We start from the raw sequence: 19,965 nt of genomic DNA on the forward strand, positions 1-19,965 counted from the left end.
CAAGTATATTTTTTATTTTTTTAGAAGGTGTTTTTTTAAAGTTTGTTTATTTTGAGAGAGTGCGAGTAGAGGAGGGGCAGAGAGAGAAGACAATCCCAAGTAGTCTCTGTGCTATTAGTGTGGAGCCTGATGCGAGGCTCGAACTCATGAACTGTAAGATCATGACCTGAGCCAAAACCAAGAGTCATACACTTAACCAAATGAGCCACTCAGGTGCCCCTTAATTTATAAATCAGGCACACTGAGGGATTAACAGTAACTACTAATAAAAGAGAACAATTATAACAATATGCTATAATAAAAGTTATGTGAATATGGTCTGTCCCTCTCATTTAAAAATATTTTATTGTCCTGTACTCTCCTTTCTTCTTGTGATGATGTGAGATGACAAAATGCCTGTGTGATGGGATGAAGTGAGGTGAGTGCCGTAGGTGTTGTGACATAATGTTCAACTACTTGTGATTTTCTGACAATAAGTCAGGAGGGGGATTATCTGGTTCTAGATTATGGCTGACTGCAGGTAACTGGAAAGCTAAACCACGGATAAGGGGGCACTATTGTATTTTCTGGTCTATCAAATCAGTAAAGAGGTAAAAAAAAAAAAAATTGCTAATGGTTATGGTAGAATAGGCACTCTCATATACTGATAGTGTGATTATAAAGGGGTATGACCTCTTTACATTGTGACTTTGAAATATACAAATAATAATACTTAAACACACATGTACTTTAACACAGACTTCGGTTATAGTATTTTTAGCTCTCGACCCAGTTGGGAATCCATACCAAGAAAGTAATATGAAATAAAAATGTTTCAAACCCAAAGATATCTTTTATAGTTTATAATTTCCAACTGTAGGAAATGTCCAACAAGTATATTTTGATGCCCCAGTTAATACTGTTTGTAACACATTTTTTTTTTTTTAATTTTTTTTTTAAGGTTTTATTTATTTTTGAGACAGAGAGAGACAGAGCATGAACGGGGGAAGGGCAGAGAGAGAGGGAGACACAGAATCGGAAGCAGGCTCCAGGCTCTGAGCCATCAGCCCAGAGCCCGACGAGGGGCTCGAACTCACGGACCGCAAGATCGTGACCTGAGCTGAAGTCGGACGCTTAACCGACTGAGCCACCCAGGCGCCCCTAACACATTTTTAGTAATCTGAATGAAAACATTATAATGTTAAGAAAAGGAGGGGGGGGCCTTGGTGGCTCAGTGGGTTAAGCGTCCGACTTCGGCTCAGTCGATCTCGCAGTTTGTGAGCTAGAGCCCTGCGTCGGGCTCTGTGCTGACAGCTCAGAGCCTGAAGCCTGCTTCGGATTCTGTGTCTCCTCCTCTCTCTGCCTCTGCCATGCTCATGCTCTGTCTGTCTCTCAATAATAAATAAACATTAAAAAAAATTAAAAAAAAAAAAGGAGGAATCACTGGTAAAGAATGAGAGATTGTTTTCAATGTTTTTGTTTCTTATTTTAAAATTTCTACAATAAACATGCTATTATATAAGTATATATACAATAATAAGAATTATGTTTAAAAATGTATAAAAATGGGCAAGAAAATAAGCAAAATGTTAATAATTACATCTTTGGGTGGTAGATGTGGGTTGTTCCCTTTCCTTTTAAATACTTTACCTTTCATTTCTTTTGTGCATGTCACAATATTGTTATAACTCAAAAAAATACAACTTTCAAATAACTGAAACACAAAACACACATTTAATATTGAAACTTACTTGGCAGCTAGGACATCTGTATCGGAAAGGTTTCCTTGAGCAATCATTTTTACTTGGTTATAGGCAGCCTTGATAACCTAGGACAGACAAGAAAAAGCTGGTCATTTTTGATCAGTGCCAAAGTGTCTTGAGCAATCAAATGTTCCTCTACTGAGGCAGAAACACAAGATGAAACGTTAGTTCCAGGGAACTAGCACAGTGTCTATTTGGAATTCTTGTCACCATGTGTTCCTCATTCTTCTAGTGTTCCATAAAGCAGCTGTTTGTACAATTTATAGTATAGCCAAGTAGCCAAGCTTCTTAAAAAAGTGGCAGAGTGCAGAGGATGCCAGTGTGGTTCAGGAAAAGCAAACACAGAGATTTATAATTGCCTGTAGAGAATAAACACCTTTCAAATTTCCCTAGACTCTTATTAAAGTGTCATGCAATTAATACTGCTATTCCTTACTATTCACTAAGAAGAAAGTAGTAATCCATGTACAGCTGATCTGTAAAGCCTGTCCATGCCTGGGATGCTGGAGTCAAGAAGGAATCAAGTTCCAGTGATGTGAGTGCATGTTCGGCAAATATTTGTTGGGTAAGTTCATACACCTGGCCCATGATTTTCTCCATCCTGACCTTGGCACCATTCTGGGTTACTGACCTATCCCTAATCACCTACACTAGGACCTTCATTTCCCCTGTGTTTTAGCTATCCATTTCTACAGCCACGCCCAGCATTTGGACATGACCTAAATTTGCTCTGTGAAATCCCCAGTTACAAGTCCCATGGCCTAAGCCTTTAATCACACTATCCCTTTCTTTCACTTTATCAAGATCTTTAGTTCCCTGATTTGTCCACTTTCAATCTATGAGGTCCTTTTGCTTCACTTCTCTGTCACAGTTACTCTTGCCAGTGTGCCCCACTCTCTTGCCATCTGCCCAGACTTCTAACCTGCCTCCTTTGCAGGCTCCCAATCTTGGATCAACCCTACTACCTGCCTCCTCCATTTCTCCATTAGGAATACTACTGAAGAAAGATTATGAAGTGACTGTAATATGCAACATATGTGTAATAAGGGAAATGCGTAACTACAGTATGAATTTGTGGTCTCCTATCTCAAGGAGGCATCTACACGACCACTGAGGCCCATTCCATGCATCTAGCCATTCATTTGTCCCAAATCTCATTCTTTTCTTTAAACTCTCCTCCCTTATTCTTTTTAATTTTTTTTTTAATGTATGTTTATTTTTGAGAGCGAGCGAGCAGAAAAGGGGCCAGAGGATCCAAAGTGGGCTCTGTGTGGGGTGTCTGGGTGGCTCAGTCAGTTAAGCGGCCAACTTCAGCTCAGGTCATGATCTCACGGTTCATGGGTTTCAGCCCTGCATGAGGCTCTGTCCTGACAGCTCAGAGCCTGGAGCCTGCTTCAGATTCTGTGTCTCCCTCTCTCTCTGCCCCTCTCCTGCCTGTGTGTGCGTTCTCGCGCTCTCTCAAAAATAAACAAACATTAAAAAAAAAAAATTTTTTTTTTTTTTTTTTTTTTTAAAAACAAAGTGGGCTGTGTGCTGAGAGACGTGGGGCTCGAACTCACGAGCCATGAGATCATGACCTGAGCCAAAGTCGGACGCTTAAGTGACTGAGTGCCCAGGTGTCCTCTCCGTTCTCATAAGACATGATGTCGTCTCCTACCTCATCAGGAATGAACTTCTGCATCTTCTCGATATCCTCTTCTCCCAACATCAGTCTTTGTGTCCAAGGCTAAAATGTCCACTTGTACTCTACATCCCATCTGCTCCTGCTTTTTCAGATCTGATCCATTTATAATTTCCTATCTCCTATATATGCTCCAATCTTTCTTTGCTTTCAGTGTGTAAACTCTTCCAAAACTACAACTTACTTCCCTGCAAGTCTGAGCTCCACTTGCCTATGCCTCTCACTTATTCTCTAACACTATAAATTTTAGCTCACTTCCAACAGTCTGGTGAAAACTGATAATATTGCCAAATGATGTCCTAGTTTGCTATAACTACTAGAGCTCCCTGTGGTAACTAAATGGATGTTAACCCACAGTGGATCAAAATTATATTAATCATTCTCTCTTTTCTGGCCTCCAAAAATACCAGGTTCTCTTCTTTTTCTTCCTGTTTTCTTGGCCATTTTCCTTAGTTACTTGGTGGCACTTCCCTAAACTTGAGCTTCAGCTTTCTTTTCCTACAGTCTTTTACACACAACCCTCACTTCAATACAATCTCTATACTGAGGACTCCCAAATGTACATCTTGGCCTTGACCTCACCTGAGTTCTCAATACATATGTCCAAGAGACAACTCAATGTCATTTGTCCAAACAGAGCCAAGAAAGAGGCACTTCTTCCCTCTTTCCTGCTAGCACGAGTATACATTTTTAAGTTCCTTCCACTGCAGACACACTTCAATGGTACTACACTATATGGAGCTCTGGTAAGTCATGGCATTCACTCACTCACTATTTTTACTAAAAACATGTTAATGGAGGAGAAAAAAACTTGTGAGAGTTGGTGAGTCTGCAACTTACATCTCCAGCTGCAGCAGCCTGTGAAATGGTATAAATCCCAAAGAGTCCAGAATCCGAGTAACTGGCATTAAAAGCGGAAACCTGAAATATAATGAAATTTTACTGTATGTCCTTTTACCAGATAATCAGGGCAAAATTTCCCAAATAGACAAAAACTTGGACCTTCACAGTATAAGCAAAATATATTAATATTTCATGTAACCAGTTCTGTTAATGACTGCAGTGTTTTGTATACAGGTTACTTCTTTCAAAACTATAATGGTTTTAACTTTTTTCACTTAAATCTTTCTAAAATGGATTATTTCTTTACTTTTTGCTGGGTACTTTCTAACCTTCTTTTGATGATTAAAGGTTAAACATTCATGTGTGAACATTATTATTACAGATGCGGTATGGCTGAGGGGTACAGACTGTGGGCTCTGGCATTAGACAAACTTGCTTTCTTCCTTCTGCTATTGTGACTTCTTTTTCATCAATTCACCTACACTTCTCCTACAGACTAAAGTCAAAGGACTGGGGGAAAATGTTTGCTTAGTGGATGTTATTTAGCTGTCCAAGGTAGCCACAAGTTGAGCCTCTAGATAACAGGGGTATTGCTATCTGCACTCTGAGCAGAGGGGTAAGCTCCTTAAGGTGAACAAGAGTGCTTAGTATAGTGTTTCCCAGTGTTTATGCAGACAAATTACGTAAGGATCACCTGAGCTGTTATTAAAAATACAGACTTTCAGGATAGAGGAAGATGGCAGCATAGGAGGACACTGGGCTCACCGCGTCCTGCTGACTGCTTAGATTCCACCCACATCTGCCTAAATAACCCAGAAAACCGCCGGAAGACTAGCAGAAGGGGCTCTCCGGAGCTAAGTGTAGACAAGTGGCCCACGGAAGAGGGTAGGAAGGGTGGAGAGGTGGTGTGTGCTACACGGACTAGTGGGAGGGAGCTGGGGCGGTGGAGGGGCAGCCCATTGGGCAAGGCAGAGCCCCTGAAGTCTGGCTTGCAAAAGCGGAGGGGCCGGACTCCGTGAGTTCTGACAGCCAGCGAGACTTAACATTTCGAACGTTAAAAGCCAACAGCTCTGCTCTCAGAGAACGGGAATGGCGAGAAGACACTGGGAGGGAGAGTTGTTGAGCCCCAGAAGGACAGAGCTTGGTGGGGGAACAAAGGCTCTGGCAAGCGCCATTTCCCTGTCCCATCCCCCAGCCAAAATTCCAAAGGGAACCAGTTCACGTCACCAAACTTGCTTGCACCGCGCAAATGCCCAACGTTGTGCTTCTGTGTATCCATCCCTCTGATGGGCCTGCCTCCCTCCTGGTGCTGCAGGGCCCCTCCCGCAGGGGGCCACAGACGGCAGAGCTAAGCCTGCCCCTCCCGCCCCTGTACACCTTGCGGATCCACCCTAATACATCCTTGGCCAGATCCCATCAAAGCAGCACCAGAAGCCTGGCAGTGTGCAAGCAGCCCAGACAGGGACCACACCACTCCACAGAGAGGCCTGCCCCTGGAAGAGGGGAAGATAAGGTACACGCTGATCTGACTGTGGTCCCAGGGGTGGAATGGGGGCAGACATCTGGTCTGACTATGGCCCCGCCACCAACACAAGTTACTCCGGACAGCACAGGGAAAGTGCCCTGCAGTTTGGAGCCACCGCAGGGACTACCCAAAATGACAAAACAGAAGAATTCTCCTCAAAAGAAACTCCAGGAAGTAGCGACAGCTAATGAATTGATCAAAAACGATTTAAGCAATATAACAGAACAAGAATTTAGAATAATGGTCATAAGATTAATCGCTGCGCTTGAAAAAAAGCATACAGGACAGCAGAGAATCTATTCCTACAGAGACCAAGGGACTAAAAAAGAGTTATGAGGAACTAAAAAATGCTATATATGAGGTGCAAAATAAAACAGAGGCGGCCATAGCACGGACTGAGGAGGCAAAGGAGAGAATAGGTGAATTAGAAGATAAAATTATGGAAAAAGAGGAAGCTGAGAAAAAGAGATAAAAAATCCAGGAGTGTGAGGGGAGAATTAGAGAACTAAGTGATGCAATTAAACAGAACAATTATCTGTATCATGGGAATTCCAGAAGAAGAAAAGAGAAAGGGGCTGAAGGTGTACTTGAACAAATCATAGCTGAGAACTTCCCTGATCTGGGGAAGGAAACAGACATTGAAATCCAAGAGGCACAGAGAACTCCCTTCAGACGTAACTTGAACTGATCTTCCGCATGACATATCATAGTGAAACTGGCAAAATACAAGGATAAATAGAGAATTCTGAAAGCAGCTAGGGACACAAAAGCCCTAACTTACAAAGGCAGACACGTAAGGGTAGTATCAGACCTATCTACTGAAACTCGGCAGGTCAGAAAGGAATGGCAGAAAATCTTCAATGTGATGAATAGAAAAAAAATATGCAGCCAAGAATCCTTTATCCAGCAAGTCTTTCATTCAGAATAGAAGGAGAGATAAAGGTTTTCCCAAACAAACAAAAACTGACGGAATTCATCATCACTAAACCAGCTCTACAAGAGATCCTAAGGGGGATTCTGTGAGTGAAATGTTGCAAGGACCACAAAGTACCAGAGACCTCACTACAAGCATGAAACCTACAGACATCACAATGACTCTAAACCCCTATCTTTCAATAATAACACTGAATGTAAATGTACTAAATGTGCCAACCAAAAGACAAAGGGTATCAGAATGGATAAAAAAACAAGACCCATCTATTTGCTGTCTACAAGAGACTCATTTTAGACCTGAGGACACCTTCAGATTGAAAGTGAGGGGATGGAGAATTATCTGTCATGCTACTAGAAGTCAAAAGAAAGCTGGAGTAGATACTTATATCAAACAAACTAGATTTTAAATTTAAGGCTGTAACAAGAGATGAAGAAGGGCATTATATAATAATTACTGGGTCTTTCCATCAGGAAGAGCTAACAATTAGAAATGTCTATGCACCGAATACAGGAGCCCCCAAATATATAAAACAATTAATCACAAACATAAGCAACCTTATTGATAAGAATGTGGTAATTGCAGGGGACTTTAATACCCCACTTACAACAATGGATAGATCATCTAGACACAGGATCAATAAAGAAACAAGGGCCCTAAATGATATATTGGATCAGATGAACTTGACAGATATATTTAGAACTCTGCATCCCAAAGCAACAGAATATACTTTCTTCTTGAGTGCACATGGAACACTCTCCAAGACAGATCACATACTGGGTCATAAAACAGCCCTTAATAAGTATAAAAGACTTGACATCATACCATGCACACTTTCAGACCACAATGCTATGAAACTTGAAGTCAACCACAGGAAACAGTCTGGAAAACCTCCAAAAGCATGGAGGTTAAAGAACACCCTGCTAAAGAACCAATGGTCAACCAGGCAATTGGAGAAGAAATTAAAAAATATATGGAAACAAATGAAAATGAAAATACAACACCAAACGCTTTGGGATGCAGCGAAGGCAGTCCTGAGAGGAAAATACATTGCAATCCAGGCCTATCTCAAGAAACAAGAAAAATCCCAAATACAAAATCCAACAGCACACCTAAAGGAAATAGAAGCAGAACAGCAAAGATACCCCAAACCCAGCACAAGAAGAGAAATAATAAAGATCAGAGCAGAAATAGATAATACAGAATCTAAAAAAACCTGCAGAGCAGATCAATGAAACCAAGAGTTGGTTTTTTGAAAAAATAAACAAAATTGATAAACCTCTAACCAGGCTTCTCAAAAAGAAAAGGGAGAATACCCAAATAGATAAAATCATGAATGAAAAAGGAATTATTACAACCAATCCCTCAGAAATACAAGCAATTATCAGGGAATACTAGGAAAAATTATATGCCAACAAATTGGACAACCTGGAAGAAATGGACAAATTCCTAAGCACCCATACACTTCCAAAACTCAAACAGGAAGAAATAGAAAACTTGAACAGATCCACAACCAGCGAAGAAATTGAATCAATCATCAAAAATCTCCCAACAAATAAGAGTCCTGGACCAGATGGCTTCCCTGGGGAATTCTACCAGACATTTAAAGCAGAGATAATACCTATCCTTCTCAAGCTGTTCCAAAAAATAGAAAGGGAAGGAAAACTTCCAGACTCATTCTATGAAGCCAGCAGTACTTTGATTCCCAAACCAGACAGAGACCCAGCAAAAAAAGAGAACTATAGGCCAATATCCCTAATGAATATGGATGCAAAAATTCTCAATAAGCTACTAGCAAATCGAATTCAACAGCACATAAAAAGAATTATTCACCATGATCACGTGGGATTCATTCCTGGGATGCAGGGCTGGTTCAACATTGGCAAATCAATGTGATACATCACATTAATAAAAGAAAAGAACCATACAATCCTGTCAATCGATGCAGAAAAAGCATTTGAGAAAATTCAGCATCCGTTCTTAATAAAACCCCTTGAGAAAGTTGGGATAGAAGGAACACACTTAAAGATCATAAAAACCATTTATGAAAAGCCCACAGCTAATATCTTCCTCAATGGGGAAAAACTTTCCCCCTGAGATGAGGAACACGACAGGGATGTCCACTCTCACCATGGTGTTTAACATAGTGTTGGAAGTTCTAGCATCAGCAATCAGATGACAAAAGGAAATCAAAGGCATCAAAATTGGCAAAGATGAAGAAGTCAAGCTTTCTTTCACTTTTTGCAGATGACATGATATTATACATGGAAAACCCGATAGACTCCACCAAAAGTCTGCTAGAACTGACACATGAATTCAGCAAAGTCGCAGGGTACAAAATTAATGTAGAGAAATCAGTTGCATTCTTGTACACTAATAATGGAGCAACAGAAAGACAAATAAAGAAACTGATCCCATTCACAATTGCACCAAGCAGCATAAAATACCTAGGAATAAACCTAACCAAAGATGTAAAAGATCTGTATGCTGAAAAATATAGAAAGCTTATGAAGGAAACTGAAGAAGATACAAAGAAATGGAAAAACATTCCGTGCTCATGGATTGGAAGAATAAATATTGTTAAAATGTCAATACTACCCAAAGCAATCTAAACATTCAATCCAATCCCAATCAAAAATGCACCAGCATTCTTCTCGAAGCTAGAACAAGCAATCCTAAAATTTGTATGGAACCACAAAGACCCCGAATAGCCAAAGTAATCATGAAGAAGAAGACCAAAGCTGGAGGCATCACAATCCCAGACTTTAGCCTCCACTATAAAGCTGTAATCATCAAATCAGCACAGTATTGGCACAAAAACAGACACACAGACCAATGGAATAGAGACTCCAGAATTGGACCCACAAAAGTATGGCCAACTCATCTTTGACAAAGCAGGAAAGAATATCCAATGGAAAAAAGACAGTCTCTTTAACAAATGGTGCTGGGAGAATTGGACAGCCACATGTAGAAGAATGAAACCAGACCACTTTCTTACACCATTCACAAAAATAAACTCAAAATGGATGAAGGACCTGAATATGAGACAGGAAACCATCAAAACCCTAGAGGAGAAAGAAGGAAAAAACCTCTCTGATCTCAGCCGCAACAATTTCTTACTTGACACATCTCCAAAGGCAAGGGATTAAAAGGAAAAATGAACTATTGGGACCTCATGAAGATAAAAAGCTTCTGCACAGCAAAGGAAACAATCAACAAAACTAAAAGGCAACCAACAGAATGGGAAAAGATATTTGCAGATAACACACTGGACAAAGGGCTAGGATCCAAAATCTATAAAGAACTCACCAAACTCTACACCTGAAAAACAAATAATCCAGTGAAGAAATGGGCAGAAAACATGAATAGACACTTCTCTAAAGAAGACCTCCAGATGGCCAACAGGCACATGAAAAGATGCTCAACGTCGCTCCTCATCAGGGAAATACAAATCAAAACAACACTGAGATATCACCTCATGCAGTCAGAGTGGCTAAAATGAACAAATCAGGGACTATAGATGCTGGTGAGGATGTGGAGAAACAGGAACCCTCTTGCACTGTTGGTGGGAATGCAAACTGGTGCAGCCGCTCTGGAAAATAGTGTGGAGGTTCCTAAAAATAGATCTACCCTATGACCCAGCAATAGCACTGCTAGGAATTTACCCAAGGGATACAGGAGTGCTGATGCATAGGGGCACTTGTACCCCAAAGTTTATAGCAGCACTTTCAACAATAGCCAAATTATGGAAAGAGCCTAAATGTCCATCAACTGATGAATGGATAAAGAAGTTGTGGCTTATAAATACAATGGAATACTACCTGGCAATGAGAAAGAATGAAATATGGCCTTTTGTAGCAATGTGGATGGAATTGGACAGTGTTATGCTAAGTGAAATAAGTCATACAGAGAAAGACAGATACCATATGGTTTCACTCTTATGTGGATCCTGAGAAACTTAACAGAAGACCATGGGGGAGGGGAAGGGGAAAAAAAAAGTTAGGGAGGGAGCCAAACCATAAGAGACTCTTAAAAACTGAGAATAAACTGAGGGTTGATGGGGGGTAGGAGGGAGGGGAAAGTGGGTGATGGGCATTGAGGAGGGCATCTGTTGGGATGAGCACTGGGTGTTATATGGAAGCCAATTTGACAATAAATTTCATATTAAAAAAAAAAAAAAAAGACTTTCAGGTTTCTACAACAGATTCACTCACCCAGATCCCTGTAGATGCAATCTGGAAGGCCACATTTTAAAAATAATTCCAGATGACTCTTATGTATGTTAAAATTTGAGAACCACTGACTTGGCCAATATAAAGCATAAGAAGAGAGGATTTTTTTTTTAATTTAAAGTTTATTTTTGAGAGAGAGAGAGAGCATGGGTGCAAGTGGGGGAAAGACAGACAGAGAGGTGGGCAGAGAAAATCCCAAGCAGGCTTCACACAAATGGCACAGGCTCAAACACTGGGTTCAAACCCACAAACTGTGAGATCATGACCTGAGCCAAAATCAAGAGTCGGACACCAAAGTACTAAGCCACTCAGGCACCACAAGAAGAAATGCTCTTTAATTACCTGAAGTTTAATTACAATTTTGAGACTATCTTATTCATACCCCAAATTTCTGGCCAAATGCTGAAGTAGGAATTTCTGTTAAATTATGTCACTGGATTAGAATTAAACTCCAGCCACCCAAAAGCATCATTAACATTCAATGGTGAAGAGTAAGTATGAAGAAAAAAAACCCAGAATAGACCATGAATGAGGAGAGATGACATGTAGAAGAAATTTAAAAAGTAGCAGCTATAATTTAATTTAGAACTAATTTAAGATAATGGTTTTCAAACTGTGCTCCAGGGAACACCAAAGGCTTTGTACAGAAGATTCCAAGGCTTTCAATGTCAAGGGGGCATTCAAAAAATTTTTTAAAAGTGAAAATTTTTGTGTTGGGCATTGCAGTTGGGGAACTATATGGGATTAAAAAAAAAAAGGTTTAAAAACTATCACTTAAGAGAGAAAAACGCTCTGAAGGCCTGATATACAGGGAAATCATTTTAGATTTCTTTCTGAGTCAACAGGACTGCATATCACAAACTTTGTTCAAATCGAAAGCGTGGTTTATGGCCTACCACACACGCACTTTATATCTACTTTGTGAATGAGTAGCCTAAAGGAAAACCATGTTGTCCAGGAGATAACAATCAGTGCTCAGACTCCTGCGTTTCTTTACAGTAAAATTGTGATTCCTGCCTGAATGAGAACCTACAATCTTCAGAGCTTTCAAAGGACGTAAAAAGTATATAACCCTGTAAAAACTGTTCATTCTCTGGAGCACTTTCTTCCCTGTGAAGAGCATGTTTCCTGGGCAGCTGTCCTAACTTGGAGCTCCAATAAAACTCTTTCCTACTTTTGGACTCTAAAAGGTTGGTTCATTTTGTGTTGACACCACTGATTTTAATTCCACTCTTAAGTGTCATATGGCCAAAGATTATCTACTTGTGCCATATACTGTTGTAAAATCACGACCAATATTTAGTCCTAAAATTCAGTACATTTACTGCCTCTTAAAGGCTTTTGTTGAAGGTCATGTGGGGTATTGCACTGGGCAAACAAGGGGTGCTCATTACATAACAGTTTGTTGGCTGACATTTTACATTCTCTTGATTTGAAGTATCATTATTTTGAAAGCTTTAGCACTTTCCTCACTGTTATAAAAGGTGTGTTTGAGAGGAACATGGCTTTTCGTTAAAATTAAATGTCATAATTTTTCTATTTTAACTTAATCTCAATCTGGACCGGTGGGTCCATAAACTGTTTCTTAGTGTATATGTTGTACCTTTGGTTGGAAAGTGCAGTGAAATTCACAAAGTAGCCATAAGAACACAAGGGGACAGAAGAAAATCTAGAAGAAAGACTAATTAGAATCTAGGAAAATGTTTAATATCTAAAACTTCAAAGAACTGGGGCACCGGGGTGGCTCAGTCGGTTAAGCATCAGACTTCATTCAGCTCGGGTCATGAACTCATGGTCTGTGAGTTTGAGTCCCCCATTGGGCTCTGTGCTGACTGCTCAGAGCCTGCAGCCTGCTTCGGATTCTGTGTCTCCCTCTGTCTCTGCCCCTCCCCTGTGCGCTCGCGCTCTCTCTCTCTCTCTCAAAAAATAAACATTAAAAAAAAATAAAGGGAACTGAAGTGTGAATCTCTCACTTTTTAAGCATTTACTTCTTTCTACACTAGAATATAATTGAAAAGACAGTAAGTTTTTAGTTAGATCCTCTAAGGAACTAAACTCAAGCCTGGCTATCTCTTCAACTTTACAAAGATTTTATTTGAAGAGCAGATTAACAGGACTACATCATACACACTGACCCTTTAAAAACAAAAGGAGAGATACTGACTATTCAGACTCACATCAAATGGCTGGTGAACTCCCTTGGCAACGGCCTGGTATAGAGAGCTGGTAGCATTGCTGCCCCTCTTGACGTGTGGTCCAGCACCAAGGACATACTGGAGAACACTAAATGCATTTGCTTCTGCACTTCCTGTTGTAGCACTTTCTGCTACAAGGGCAGCATGGACGAGGCTGTCTCCGTTCTGCTCTCGGATTTCACCTGGTGCCATGTAAGGAGAGTGACGAAGAAAGGGGCTTGTTTCCCACAGGTTTTATTCTGTATTCTCTACAACACAGTATTAACTCACTGAAATTAAACTTTCCTGTGGCCTGGTGCTCTTAGCATGTCATTCTGCTCTCCCCACAGCGCGCACGCACACATACACAACATGTTTAATACACAACACCCAACCAATCTATTCCCTTCCTTCCACACGGAGTCTGTTTGGTGGTAACTAATCAGGCCTATCCCACACCAATATGCTATTCTGATGTGGAACATCCTTCTGATAAATTAGTCCTAACAGAACAAAATGCTTACTTACCTCCACGATATCTGGCCTTTGTACTAGGTAAACCAAGCCCACCCCTCATGTTGAGAAACTGTTCAGCAACTTGCTTTAGAACAGGATGACTCACACCTATTTCAACAGAAACAAAACCAAGCTAGAACCATCATTTCTAAAACACAATTGTAAAATACCTCTTTTAAATACATGACTGTACAATTCAAGTTTTTATAGAAAAAAACAGTAAAGAAAACAAGAGTACGCTCCCAAAATGCTACCCTCCCTGAGATGCCACTTATACTTTACTATATACTCATCTAGAACTTTTTACTACACATATATGAATATTATCATTTTCCTTTTTTTTTTAAATGGTGTTACTCTATTCATATTATTTCTAACTTGTCTTTTGTAATTTAGATCTAAGTGAGTGGTTTACAGCAAACATTTAATGGTTATAAAAAATTCCATTTTATGGATGTACCACCATTTATTTAATCAATTCCTTTTTGATGGACTGTTTCCAATAGTTGGCTATTAAAACAATATTGCAGGGGTGCCTGTGTGGCTCAGTCGGTTGGGCGTCCAACTTCAGCTCAGGTCATGATCTCCTGGCTTGTGAGTTCGAGCCCCGTGTTGGGCTCTGTGCTGACAGCTCAGAGCCTGGAGGCTGCTTCTGATTCTGTCTCCCTCTCTCTCTGCTCCTCCCCTGTTCACTTTCTCCCTCTCTCAAAAATGAATAAACATTAAAAAAAAAACTTTTTAAAAACAATATTGCATTGTGCATCAAAGAACACTTTCAAGAGAGTGAAAAGAACCCACAGAATGGGGAAGAATGTTTGCAAATCACATATCTGATAAGGATTTAGTATCCAGAATAAAGACTCTTACAACTCAACGATAAAAAAACCAAACAGCCCAACTAAAAAATGGGCAGAGGACCTGAATATATATTTCCCCAAAGAAGATATACAAATGGCCCAAAAGCACAAAAACAGATGTTCAATGTGCTTAGTCATTAGGGAGATGCAAACCAAAACCACAATGAGACACCACTTCACACGCACAAGGATGGTCATAATCAAAAAGACAGATAATAATAAGTGTTGGTGAGAAAGTGTAGTTATTGGAACCCTTGTGCACTTGTTGATGGAAACACTAAAATGGTTCAACTGCCACAGAAAACAGTCTGGCAGTTCCTCAGATGGTTAAACACTTACCATATGTCTTGGCAATTTTACTTCTAATAATATACCCCAAAAAATTAAAAACAGGCATATAACAAAAACTTATACATGAATATTTATATTTACAATAGCCAAAAGGTGAAAACAACTCAAATGTCCAAGTGATGAATGGATGAACAAAAAGTGATAATAGAATATTTTTTAGCTAGAAGAGGGAATGGAACATTGGTACATTACAATAGGGATGGACTTTGAGAACACTATGTTAACTGAAAAAAAGCCAGCTACAAAAGGCTACATATTATGAGATTTTATTTATATGAAATGTCCAGACAAGTCAATTCTACAGAGACAGGAAGTAGATTAGCAGTTGTCAAAGGCGAGGAGGTAGAACAGGGGAGTGACTGCTAATAAATATAGCCTCTCTTGGGGATAATGACAATGTTCTGAAATTATGCAGTGTTAATAGTCATAGTACTCTCTGAATATAATAAACCCCATGGAATCATACGCTTTAAAAAGGTGGATTTTATGGTATGTGAATGATACCTCTATTAAAGTGTTATTTATAAAACAAATGAACAAAAAAACCCAATATTGCAAATAATATCCTTGTGCAACTGTTTTGTAAACTTGACCAACTGTTTTTGTATGATAAATGCTTAAAAATAAAATTGTTGGGTCTAAAGCTGTCAACATTTAGAATTTTAATATATTTAAAGAGACCTCCAAAAATGGACCAGTTTATGCTTCCACCAACAATTTTTAAGAGTGCCTATTTCTCCATACCTTGGTTAATACTGGGTGGTGTCAATCTTTTAATTTTTGCCAATGTCACAGGTTAGAAGCTTTTAACTACTAGTGAGGCTATTTTTTTTACAGTAATTGGCCATATACACATATATACAAACATTTTCCCCATGACTTGTTTGTTCGTGCCCTTTGCCTATTATCAATTATATTATACATCTTTAAAAACCAAAACAAAAATACTTTTAAAGCTCTTTGCTCAGAGACATTTGTCCTTTGTCAAAGATTTTTCAAATACTGTAATTTTTTTTACATAAATGTTGAATTCTGCTTTCTAAAACAAAACAACCTGAGAATTAAAATCCCATCACATAGTGCCTGAGGACTGTAAACATAAACAGAGGACTGAGTTATCAAATTTCATTCAATCATGTGCTCACATAATTAGTTACTGTTCTTTTAAAAAAAATTTTTTTTAATATTTATTTATTTTTGAGAAAGAGAGGCAGAGTGCGAGTGGGGGAGAAATAGAAAGAGAGACACAGAATCTGAAGCAGGCTCCAGGGTCCGAGCTATGAGCACAAAGCCCGATGCAGGGCTGGAACTCATGAACCACGAGATCATGACCTGAGCTGAAGTCAGACGCTCAACCGACTGAGCCACCCAGGCGCCCCAATTAGTTACTGTTCTTAAGGAAACAAACTGACCTGCAAGCAATTCCCAACTTACCAAGTCCGATCAAAGCCATTCTTGCACTTGTAAAATGGTTCTGCACATAGTTATGTAACTGAGGAAGTTAAAAACATTTATGAGGTTATATAGGTAGAAATACAAAACACTAACAATTAAAACTGCAGCGCAAGAGAAAATAAAAACTCAGGCTTAAAGGCTGCTGTAGTGAACTACCTAGTGGTGAATTATACAGATTTAATTTTTTTTAATACGGATTTAATTTTTAAAACTATTGCTGAAATTCAGAACTAGAACTTAACGTGATGATGGTTACAGAACTATGAACATAATGAAAACCACCGAACTGTGCACTTTAAGTAGGTGAACTATACAGTACATGAATTATATCTCAATAAATCTGTACTGAAAAAAAGGAATTAAAAAAGGCCTGAAAAAATCAGAGCACACACTGGCTTGAACTTGAAAAAAAATGAGACTAAGTTTATGATTTTTATTATAAGATGATTTTAGCAGATGTGCATCAGATTTCTTTTGTCTCTTTATAGACAGTAATAAGGTACCACGAACATTCTACCGTAGGGCTAACAGTTATATCACCATATCCCTCCTATATCCTTCACACCCATCTTTGAAGGGTTCCTTGTCAGGAGATTACAGTCTATATCAGGGTTTCCAACCTGGATAACAAAATTAGCTGGAGCTTAAAAAACAAAAACAAACACTGTCACTGTCTCTGACCCCCACCCCATTCCTAGGCCCACTCTACAAACTGATATACTAGATTCAATGTGGAATCAGAATCTTGATTTAAAACCAACCAACCATCTGTCCATCCAATGAATCCCCAGGTGATCTGAGATCAGTGAGATGTGCGAATCACTGGTTTATATTATTGAGACCTAACATACAAAAGTAGGGCTAAAACATACTCTCAAAAGGCCCACTATTGCTCCCAAGGGACTGAAAATTGGCTCCCGGGGGCAAGAAAAACATTTTAATCCTTTCATATATAGAATACAAATATATATATGTATACATATATAAACACAGAGTGTATCTATGATATTAAAAATACTGGGTATAAGAAATTGGCTAAAAAAAGTTCCCTGGGAATGGGTCATAATGTTAAGAATCACTAGGCTAAGGTAATGAGACTGAATCAAGTTACCACAATTTATGCCCTAAAGCCAATGGTGCTTAAATCTCTGGAATCACCCTGGAAAGTCATATATATATATATTTTTTCTACTGAATGCTGCCATTGCTCAAGGTAGTCTACCACCAATTTCTTTAGAATTTCCTTGAAGGACACAATTAAAAATGCTAATAATTTTGAGATAACCATGGTTAACATCTTGCCCAGGAGACAGACAGACAGACAGACAGACAGACACACAGACACACAGACACACACACACACACACACACAACACACACACACTTTATTTTCTAAAATTGGGACCCTATGGTATATCCCTATTTGTAAATTGTCTTTTCTTCACTTGATAATATGCTATGGAATTTTTCCATATCAATATTTTTGGATGACTGAATAAGTCCATTCTACAGATAACTAAGTGAGTTATTCAGTCCCAGAAAGTTGGGTATTTAACTTGTGTCTTATTTTTCACAATTATAAGCAATGTTACAGTTGACATTCTTGTAGATGTTTTGCTCTATATATTCTTTTAGTTATCTTAATAATATATTTTCACATGGGTGAAATTGACTTCTGAAAAATTTCAAAACTCACTGACGGCCAGTCTTATGAAAAATGCTTAGCATTTAAGTTGGATCATATCAGTTATAATTTTTTTTTAAAGTGCCATATGAATGGTAGGCATTAAACTGTTGATTGATAAGTGGATGGTTTTCTAACCAGGAAATAAAAGAGTAAAGGGATAGAATATACAATTCAGTTTGCTCTAGTGGCTAACCAGAAATGAAAGAATAAAACCTTAATTTCCAAGTTACATATACTTTGCGAATATTAATAGTTCCCAATTCTCTTTCTTTTGCAAATTTTTCTCTTAATATCTTTTGATAAAAAAAATTTGGGGGGGGATGGAAGGAGTAGGAAATTAAGATTATATATGCATATCTACACTTGCAGGTTTGATACTCAAGGTTTCAGTTTCACATTTTAGAAGTGAAGTTTTAGGTTATACATACGGCTGTGACATGTGGCAAGTCTGTACTGCCAGCAAAGTGAGGTCAGTGTGCTGGAGGAGGCGAATGAGCTAGTAAGCAGGCTAACGAGGGATGGGAAGTGATACGGGTTCATTCCTATCTGCCTATTCAGAGGAGTTAAAGAAGACTTTTGGTCACAAGATTACTAAATTTAACATTTAAATACTGCTTTAAAAAGACACATATAAACAGAGAAAGGTCTAGAGGAAAATATATCTAGGCAGTTAACATTCAGTGACCTTAGGTATGTGAAATGTTTTCTTTTTTACTTGTTCTGGATTTTTCTGAAATTCATATATTCCTTTTGTGATTCAAAACTTTAAGTTAAAAGCTGTAAAAATTGTTCAGATAGAATTTTAGTTAAAAAGCCAAGCTGATGGAAAAAAAAAAAAGCCAGGAGGTGAATTTTTTAAATTTGAAGATGAAAAGAAAAATTAACAAACCTGAAATGGCAGTGAAAAGAAGCACACTGTAAAAGGTAATGTGTTTTATCAGTACCTCATCTGGTGTCACTTTTCCAATCCTATAATCAGGGCAATACAGGGAATTAGCCAAGGCATTTCGGTAAGCTGCAGCATGCAAATTTTCAATGACACCTGTAAAATAAGTAAAGAAGCACTTGTGGAAATACAATTCAAATAAAGTCAACATTTTCAGAACCTGGAAAGCAATGAGACTACAATTTTGGTCACCTTATGGCATTCAAGTGTTAAGATTAAGGCTTGAATTTTAAAATTCTGCCAGTTGAATGTGCTGAGAAAAGCAAGAAATTATGTGAAAGCAGCTTCTACATCACAGGGTCCACCTGATCACTTCTCTCATCTACCTGGTATCGTCTGGAAACTATAATGAGTGGTCTGGGTTTCAGCAAGTCTGAATTGAGTTATAGCTCTGCTACCAACATGCCATGTGATCTTGGATAAGTCATTTACCTGAATTTTACTCCGAGGCTCTCTAAGTAATGAGGAGTTGTCAGGTTAAAAAGAGGTATGAAAGTGCCAGTGTTAAGTCATCTTACTAGCTCTCGGAGGTCAAACTGCACTCCTCACTGGTGACTGGCACTGTTCTTGCTTTCCTGCTTCAGTCAGTGTCTTCGAGGTATGTCCCTTTCATTTGCTCATTATTTGGGCAATTTCTCTATGCCAGGCACTGTGTTAGGTGCTGGAAATAGAGACATGAGTAAGACACAATGCCTGCCCTCAAAATGTTGAGAGGAAAAACTGTGAAAGCATGATGAAGCTGATGTCAGCAGGATGTGAAAAAAGCAGCAGGGGCACAAGGGAAGGGCAGTGGGAATCAGGAAGGAGCACCAGAAGTAAAATCCAGGATGAGTCTTACATAAGGAGTAGGTGTTTCCCAGGAGAATGATTAGGGAGTGGCATTTCAGGCAGAGAAAACAGACAAAAGCATCCAGTAGGATAACAGATTCAAAGGGGAAATGCAGTTGGGAGGGGAAGAAGATACAACAAAAAGCGATGGAGGTAGGCAGGGGTCAGATGGTGAAAGTTATCACACATGCTAAGTT

General features: G+C 39.0%; 1 protein-coding gene across 1 annotated transcript in view; it reads right to left on the reverse strand.

The window, feature by feature from the left end:
• The window catches only part of UQCRC2 (ubiquinol-cytochrome c reductase core protein 2), a 30,590-nt gene that overhangs the window by 3,969 nt on the left and 6,656 nt on the right, over positions 1-19,965 (reverse strand). The window contains exons 7-12 of the mRNA XM_060648747.3: positions 18,939-19,036; positions 16,287-16,344; positions 13,657-13,752; positions 13,132-13,331; positions 4,264-4,344; positions 1,731-1,807 (exon numbers count right to left, since the gene is read on the reverse strand). Of these exons, the coding sequence (XP_060504730.1) occupies positions 1,731-1,807; positions 4,264-4,344; positions 13,132-13,331; positions 13,657-13,752; positions 16,287-16,344; positions 18,939-19,036 (610 nt within the window). The remainder of the gene's footprint in view (positions 1-1,730; positions 1,808-4,263; positions 4,345-13,131; positions 13,332-13,656; positions 13,753-16,286; positions 16,345-18,938; positions 19,037-19,965) is intronic.

This window comes from Panthera onca, chromosome E3, assembly GCF_046562875.1.
Source record: "Panthera onca isolate mPanOnc1 chromosome E3, mPanOnc1 haplotype 2, whole genome shotgun sequence".
Taxonomy (NCBI): domain Eukaryota; kingdom Metazoa; phylum Chordata; class Mammalia; order Carnivora; family Felidae; genus Panthera; species Panthera onca.